This window comes from Thermobia domestica, chromosome 11 (assembly GCF_964235325.1).
Source record: "Thermobia domestica chromosome 11, izTheDome1.hap1.1, whole genome shotgun sequence".
In the NCBI taxonomy this organism is placed as follows: domain Eukaryota; kingdom Metazoa; phylum Arthropoda; class Insecta; order Zygentoma; family Lepismatidae; genus Thermobia; species Thermobia domestica.
In genome coordinates this window covers 123,711,082-123,719,985 of record NC_137464.1, presented here as the reverse complement: position 1 = coordinate 123,719,985, position 8,904 = coordinate 123,711,082, and the positions used below count along the sequence as shown (strand labels likewise).

The following is an 8,904-nucleotide window of genomic DNA, read 5'->3' as shown; positions in this document are numbered from 1 at the left end:
GCAGTATAATAAATACAATACAAGCGATGCATTATTAATTTTAGCTTTACATGATTTGAACCTGAAGTGTGTAATACTGATTGTAGTTTACAAAAAAGTTCATGTAACATCAATAATGCATATTTTACATAACACGTGCAGCAGAATAATAATTGTACATTTGAATCATATCATATCTGAAGATAAAATAATATTAAACCTTATTTTGGTAATAAATTATGTAAGATGGTAAATGAAACCACAATAATAGCTACCTACCAGCTATCTATACTGGGTGATTTTAACATCACAATATAAACTGTCATTACAAATTACTAGAATTTTGTGGTGTTATGAAAAAACTTTATTGAATTTTAACTGGTTGAGTTTGAACTTGATTGAATTTCAATTTAGTTTTATTTTTAGGCAACTAAGGCTTAGGTCGCGCGAAAGGCGTAGGTGCAAAGATGTAGAAAGGCAGAGTCCTGGCCGTACAGCTTTATATGTAACTTTTGAATACTTCTTTAAAGTCCTGATGAGACGATCCATGACCTCTGTGCTATCTTTTCCCATATTATCTCTACTTTATTCATTAATAAAAGTTAAGATTTTTCTTTTATTTTGAGTTCTCGCCATGCCATTTTGATTTTTCTTTTTTCGTGATTAAAACATATTTTTACTATCTATACTTGCAAGTAAGAAGGTAGTGATATTGTGTATTTTGTAATTGAAAATTTAAAAAAATATGCTAATTAATTACAAAATAATTACTAATTTATTTTTTACTTTTCAGCCCAAATACGGAAATTCAAAAGTTATTCCTCTATGGCTTAAAAATGCAACGCTTCATTTACAAACACTCGTCTAATATTAAAGTTTTATTTACGTGATCCTTGATTAATTCAATTAAATATTAAATATTAAACGAGTGTTTGTACACAAAGCTTTAAGGCACAGAGGAAGATAATCAATTTCTGTACGGTTGGTTGTTTTAATTTCCTTTGCTGGGCATAAAAGTAAAAAGTTAAATTTATAATTAGCAATCATCTTGTAATTGCTTAACATATTTTTTTGAAATTTCAATTACAAAATTCATAATTATGTACTTCCTTTATAAACGGTAGACAATATGTTTTAATTACGGGAAAAGAAAAAAATCAGAATGGTGGCAAACATTCACTTAAAGCATATGAAAAATCAACTATTACGATAATTTAAATCCTTTACTGGAGTGGAAAGTTAATTTCATTAATCGTTGTTAAAAGTAACATAGACCTGCCAAGCTTTGTCATAACACCACATAATTATTACATCCCATGAAGATTCTCTAATGTTGAGTAAAGAATGCATTTTAACTGAACACACTTAAAGAGCTTTAGCAACAATGTATTTGTTTATGGTCAAAACTATCAACTGCTTGCATGTTCAAGTGTAAGAGAGTGTCTGTGGTTTGTCACTACATTACCTCCACAATTAAATACTCTTTCACTAGGTACACTTGTGGCAGGAATGCTCAAACATTTTTGCCAACTGTGCTAACCTGGGAGTAGAAAAGAATGAATTCTCCATCAAGTAAGTGGATCTTCCAATTCAGCGTTTCCAAGATTTAAGTATCTATTCATTTCAACGATTTCACTTTGTTCAACACCACCTTGTTCAACTTCTTTCCGTTTCAAATAACTCGCAAATTCTTTCTTTGGAACGTTTCTTTGAACACTACCAGAGTTATCCTTTGTGACAATTTCTTTTAATTCTGCTAAAACAGTGGCCTTCACTACACCGATGTCCTTTCCTGCTGGTTCAATTTTAAATCTTGGGTCGAAAAAGGAACAAATCTTAAGTAGGATTCCGGTTTCTTCCTTGGTGTCATACCTATCATGCAAAGGTTCTAAACTTACAATTTTCATATGAACTTGAACATCTTTCAAAGCCAGTTTCAGTTTCAGTTCACTACCTTCTTGTTTTTCAAGAAGAGAATCATAACCAGACAAATAAGTCTCACTGGACCTCAGCGTTTGTTCATCATCAGCTTGAAATTAACTTTTTACTTGCTTATAAAGAGGACAGGTTGCTGAAGCTGTCACTGATTTTACAGCAGACATATTGTCACTCAGCATTTGTAGGGGGTAAAATTAGGGATAAAATCGTCTCTAGAAGCTTAACTTCTTTCTGTTGCAGAATAAGAGACCAGTGTTTTGTTTGGCAAAGGAACTTGGCGAGTGCGGCTTGTTGTTCTATAACGAAATGAATCAATGAAATAAGAGACCACCACCTTGTCGATGTCACTGATGGTATAATTTTATATGGTAGTCCTAAAGCTTCTTGTTCCTTTTGTAAAGCACGTTACATTTTATGACTATGACTGATGATTCCCCTTATTCTTTTTATCTTCTCGATAACTCCACATGTGGGTTGTTCTTTAAAAGCGATAGTTACTCCAATATTTAATGAGGGGGCCGCGGTGGCTCAGTGGTAGAGCGTTCACCTCTGGTGCTAAGGGTCTCGGGTTCAAACCCTGCTCCCGCCAAGTGAACTTTGTGGTGGACAAACACCGTGTGCGTGGGTTTTCTCGGGGTTCTCCCGTTTCCTCCCACTTTCTTCATTCCACCATTTCATTCATTACTCATCATCACCGTCTCCTTTAGCCTAACCGGCATAACCGTGGGACGTAAAACTCAAAAATTTCATTTCCAATATTTAATGTGTGACGAAACAATTCAAATGGCAGCAAGCACTTAGTTCATCAATGGCTTTAACAATGTTAGATCTGTTGTCCGTTGTTACACAAGAAACCTTTTCCTGTGGTATTCCCCACAACTGCAGACTGTAATTCAAGGCACTCAGAAGATTTGCTGCAGTGTGATCAACATCCAGAGAAGTATAGTTGAGGCAACAACTCTTCATTTCAAAGCTGCTGTTAATAAAGTGCGCGGTAACGGCCATAAACGGATGTTCAGAGGCCGACGTCCAACAGTCTGTTGTTAGCGCAATGTTAATAGCGTATGCCAATTCAACTTTTAGTAATTCTGATGTTGCATCGTACAAAGGAGGTATTTTGGATTCAGCAAAACACTTCCTGCCAGGTACGTGAAAATTACTACCTAACACTGACATTAGATGCTTGAAACCGTCTTTCTCAATTGCTGAATAAGGCATCATATCAATTGCAAGCCAATATGCAACAGCATTCCGATACTTTTCATTTGTTTTACTATCCGGAAGGCGAAAATGAGTGAGCTGTGTCTTCTGTGTCTTCCCGGAAATGCTCATCAGTTTCGTTGAACGGGAAACGTTCTCCGGCTGACCGCTGGAGGTTGAGGAAAGTGCTATGTTGTTGTAACAGAGAGAGAGTGTGTGTGTGAGAGAGAGAGAGGAGATGGAGTGAAATGTTTGCTTCCAGCGTGACAGAGATGAAAACTCACAGAATCATAACGTTCCAATTTGTATCTTTACACACACAGTAACCAGTTGTTGGATATTTGGATGGACCAGAGCTATAGGTGACTTAGTGCCATCAAGGAAGTTTGAGTAAATGAGGGTTAAATTTATATAGGATATATGCCATGCAGACTTTCATGTCAGTTTCGCCGCGTTGCAAATAGTGGGTCCTTGCCCACAGAATATATAATTCAAAATCCATTTCAATGCATAACTCAAAATGTCCCTCTGCGACGCGTAGTCACATGTGTCACCGAGCCGTTCCATTTTAGTATTAAATTGTAACGTTATCTTTACATCTTTGTGGCAAGCTTAATGGACTATAAGTAGCACAGCGTGGGGAACAGAAACGTTTATTCTCTCAACTGGAACTCGGCTATTATTATAGGCTGTCTCAAAATTCGTGTGTTAATTTTATTGTGGTACTACACAAGGCTGATCAAAGTCAGGCCAGTGCAATTTGGATTAGACGAAGGTAAAGTTTTGTGTGGTAGCAAAACAGGACCAAGGGTATTAAGGGATGCTGAGTTACAAGATGAAAGGTTAAAATTCATTTTTTGCTTACAGGATTCCAATGTTAAATGGATAAATATACATCGCTTGTAACAATAATTGGCATATGTGTCTACATTACATTGCAAAATAGTTGAATAATGACAAATATTTGTAACCGGATCCAGTGACATCTAGCATATGTCGTGCCATCTTTGTGGATCTAGCTTCTTTACGACAGATCATCTAACAAAATTAATGCAATTGAAGAAGGTAAGATGCCATAATACACGCATAAAAGATCTATCAAAAGTAGTAGAAAAATGATCGATCTGGGCCAACATTGGCCATACTAGAACAACTCAGGAGCCCCTGAGAAATGACCACCGTGCACCGTGAGCCCACGGTCTTTTACGACCTAAAATTTAGGGGTGAATTTAATCCCTTTTATAAGCACTTTTAAGGGGGTGTATTCGTTCTCTTTTATGACCACTTTTAAAGGGTGAACTCGTTCCCTTTTACGAGCCCCCCTGGGAATTGACCACCATACAACGTGAGCCCATGGTCTTTTACGACCTCCATTTTAGGGGTGAACTCGTTCTCTTTTACGACCTCCTCCATTTTAAGGGGGTGTACTCGTTCCCTTTTATGAGCATATTTTTCAACCCTTATTTTAACATAGCAGATAACACATAGAAGAGCAGATAACACATAAGACTACGTAACACACAGAAGATCAGATAACAGATAAGAATATGAAACATAGAAGGGGTGTATTCGTTTCCAACCCCTATTTCAACATGACAGAGACTACGAAACATGGCGGACATAGCACAAGGGGTGTATTCATTTTCTCCACCCCTAATTGAACATAGCAGAAATTACACTGAGAGTACGTAACACACAAAAACCTCCATTTTAAGGGGGTGTATTCATTCTCTGTTATGAGCATATTTTCCAACCCCTATGTTAATTACGAACAGATAGAAGAGCACATAAAACTACGTAACATACTCGTTCCCTTTTCCAACCCCTATTTTAACATAGCAGATAGCACAGCTAATAAAAGAGCATGGCTTACTTTTCAACCCTTATTTTAACATAGCAGGCCTCCATTTTAAGGGTGAACTCGTTCTGTTTTATGAGCATATTTTCCAACCCCTATTTCAACATGACGGAGATGGCGGACATAGCACAGGGGGTGTATTCATTTTCTCCACCTTTAATTGAACATAGCAGAAATTACACTGAGAGTACGTAACACACAAAACCTCCATTTTAAGGGTGAACTCGTTCTCTTTTATGAGCATATTTTTCAACCCCTATTTTAACATAACAGAAATGACATAAGAATACGTAACATAGCAGGGTGAACTCGTTCCCTTTTATGAGCACTGTTTAGGGGTGAACTCGTTCTCTTTTATGAGCACTTTTCCAACCCAACACAGAACAGAGCATGGCTTATTTTCCAAACATAAGACTACGGAGAGAGGGTGTACTCGTTCTCATTTTTCAACCCTTATTTGAACATAACAGATAATACATTCGAACCCTATAGCAAAGATTCTTTTAAGGAGTGAACTTGTTTTAACCTATATTTGAACATAGCAGAGATGATTATTTAAAGATTGTAGAGGAATGCGAAACTTCCGTGTTTTGTTATCAGTTACATAATAACTTCCGCCATATGTAGATAATTCTCATTACGTCATTCATCCGGATTTTAAAAAACATTGACCTAGTTTTCTCTTTAACAGACAATAACTTGTCATTCAACGATAGGAATCCCTGAACGTAATGTAATCAATCACAAAGGTATAAAAAAAGAGGGGAATCCCCGAGGATGACTCATACTATTGCGCAATATTACGCAATGCGGTCAGACAGGTATAAAAGACTGACCGACATGTTTTTTGTAATCACTTCCTGTGTGCCGTCTGAAGCGTAAAGTTCAGATATTTTTTGTGTGTGTGGTTTATTATTAGTGTGGTTTTGTTTTCTTTTGTAAGTAAGACATTTTATAATAATAATAATAATATATTATAAAAACTCAGTTCAGAATTATTATAGTAACTTTGAGGAGTTAGTTTAAAAAAATAGCAACAAAAAAGGTTAAATCAAATACTATCAATTCTGATACTCTATTTAATAATAATTTAAAAAAAATTATTTTAAAATGTGATACTGATTTAAATGAGGATAGTGGATGTTTTTTAAAGAATAAAAGAAAAGACTGTTTAGATATATTAAAACAGGAACAAGATAATTCAGCATTTAAAGTAAATTTTTCTTTGGCTACAACTTTTGTAAAACCAGTAGATTTAGAAACATATCGATTCTTTGTAAATAGTGGTAACGAAATTATTTTACCGAGTACAGATGTGAATTCTATAATAGAAAAACTATTTAATAAAATTTTAGTTGAACAAGAAAATAGAGCAATTAAGAAATCAGGGTGGTCTTTATGTTCTGAACCAAACCATCACTTAGAAATTAAAATCAGTAAATATGATCCTCTTTCCGCTTCTTCTTTTATAAAATTACCTCAATGGATTTTATCTACAAAATGTGTTTTAAATATTCAAAATAATGATAATAGATGTTTTATGTATAGTATTCTAGCTGCGTTGCATCCCGCAAAAGATAATCCACATCGTGTAAATAATTACATACAATATATTAATACTTTATTACCATTATTTGAAAAAAACAATATACAATTTCCCGTTGAAATAGAACACATAAGCAAATTTGAACATATGTATAATTCTGTATTTCCTAAGGAACAAATTTCCGTTAATATATATGGCATTAATTATGATCATGAAACTATTTTCCCGTTACGTATAAGCGAAAACACATGTGTAGATAAACGTATAGATTTACTGTATTGTGAAGAAAATTGCAACACTCATTATTGTCTTATAAAAAATCTTAATGCGTTATTGAAGAGTCATAAAGAGAAAACTTATGTAAAATTGCCTCAATGGATTTTATCCAAAAAGAATTGTGTTTTAAATATTCAAAATAACGATAATAGAAGTTTTATGTATAGTATTCTAGCTGCGTTGCATCCCGCAAAAGATAATCCACATCGTGTAAATAATTACATACAATATATTAATACTTTATTACCATTATTTGAAAAAAACAATATACAATTTCCCGTTGAAATAGAACACATAAGCAAATTTGAACATATGTATAATTCTGTATTTCCTAAGGAACAAATTTCCGTTAATATATATGGCATTAATTATGATCATGAAACTATTTTCCCGTTACGTATAAGCGAAAACACAGCTGTAGATAAACGTATTGATTTATTATATTTAAACTCTCATTATTGTTTAATTACAAATTTAAATGGTTTAGTTAGACATCAGTTAGGTAGTCATCAAACATTTATTTGTAGACGATGTTTAATATCTTTTTATAACAAATCAAAATTAGATGAACATGACAAATTATGTAAAGAACACACTCCAACCAAAATTAACATGCCGAAACAAGGAGAAGTTTTAAAATTTCGGAAATTGAAATTGTTATTACAGAATGATGTGATAATAATTGCAGATATGGAAAGTTTATTAAAACCTATAAATAAACAAAGTGGATCTCATACAATACAAATTCACCAACATATACCATGCAGTTGTGGTTATATTGTATGTTGGAGTAACAACTATATGAAATCAGATTTAGTTATTTATCGGGGAGAAAATGTATCGATGAAGTTTATGTCTGCTATGGAGAATGAATTATGAAAAATCATAAACATATCAGATCAACAGAAACCATTAATACCATTAAATAGTTCTCAGTTACAGGAGTTTAACCTATCCACTGAATGCTCGGTTTGCGATAGTAAATATACGAGTAACAATAGAAAAGTTAAACATCATAACCATTTAACTGGTCAATTTATTGCCACGGTGTGCAACAATTGTAATTTACAAATTAAACGTCAAAGTAATTTTATCCCTGTCTTCTTCCATAATTTGTCTGGGTATGATGCACATTTATTTGTGAAAGAATTAGGTTGCACTCCTGGAAATATTTCGGTAATTGCTGAAAGCACTGAGAAATACATAACATTCTCTAAGCACTTTAATTTTAATGGTAGACCTATCGAGTTACGTTTTGTAGACTTATTTAAATTCCTGCCGTATAGTCTCGAAAATTTGGTGTCAAAATTAAAACCTGAGCAATTTGTCTATACAAAGCAATATTTTTCTGATGAAAAGTTTCCTTTAATTCTCCGTAAGGGAATTTATTTTTATGAATACATAACAAATTTAGATACATTTAAAGAAACTGAATTTCCTGGAAGAGAGGCGTTTAGTAGCAAATTGAATGGAACACAAATTTCCGAGACTGATTATCAATATGCAAAACTGATTTGGCGTGTGTTTAAATGTGAAAATTTAGGGGACTACCACGATCTATATTTAAAATGTGATGTACTTCTCACAGCAGATGTGTTGGAGAATTTTAGAAAGACATGTTTAAATGCTTTTTGTATTGATCCGATTAATTGTTTTACTGCACCTGGGTTGGCATGGCAAGCCATGTTATATAGAACAAAAATTGAACTTGAACTTTTATCAGATATCAATATGTATATGTTTGTAGAAAAATCGATTCGCGGAGGTATTACTCAAGCTGTGTTAAGGTATGCCAAAGCTAATAATCCTTACGTACATGATTTTGATGCGGAAAAAGAAAAATCTTATTTACTGTATATTGACATGAACAATCTGTACGGACTATCAATGATTGACTATTTACCATATGGTGGTTTTCGGTGGGAGGATAAAATTGACAATTGGCAAGACAAACATAAAATTATCAATTGGCCCACGGATAGTGAATGGGGATTTTTTCTAGAAGTGGACTTAGAGTATCCAAATTATTTACACGAATACCATTCTGATTTTCCGTGTGCTCCAACTAATGAAGTTCCACCGAATGGTAAATATTCAAAATTACTAT

General features: G+C 33.9%; 1 protein-coding gene across 1 annotated transcript; it reads right to left on the bottom strand.

Moving 5' to 3' along the window:
* Window positions 1–2,676: 2,676 nt before the first annotated feature.
* On the bottom strand, window positions 2,677–3,249 carry LOC145665263 (zinc finger BED domain-containing protein 4-like). Its single transcript, XM_081732556.1, has one exon. The coding sequence runs from the start codon at window positions 3,247–3,249 to the stop codon at window positions 2,677–2,679; it is 573 nt and encodes a 190-aa protein (XP_081588682.1).
* Between the last annotated feature and the right edge of the window lie 5,655 nt (window positions 3,250–8,904).

What these genes read in the sequence shown, in the direction of transcription:
- LOC145665263 (XM_081732556.1), bottom strand. Translation starts at nt 3,249, where the DNA reads ATGAGCATTTCCGGGAAGACACAGAAGACACAGCTCACTCATTTTCGC.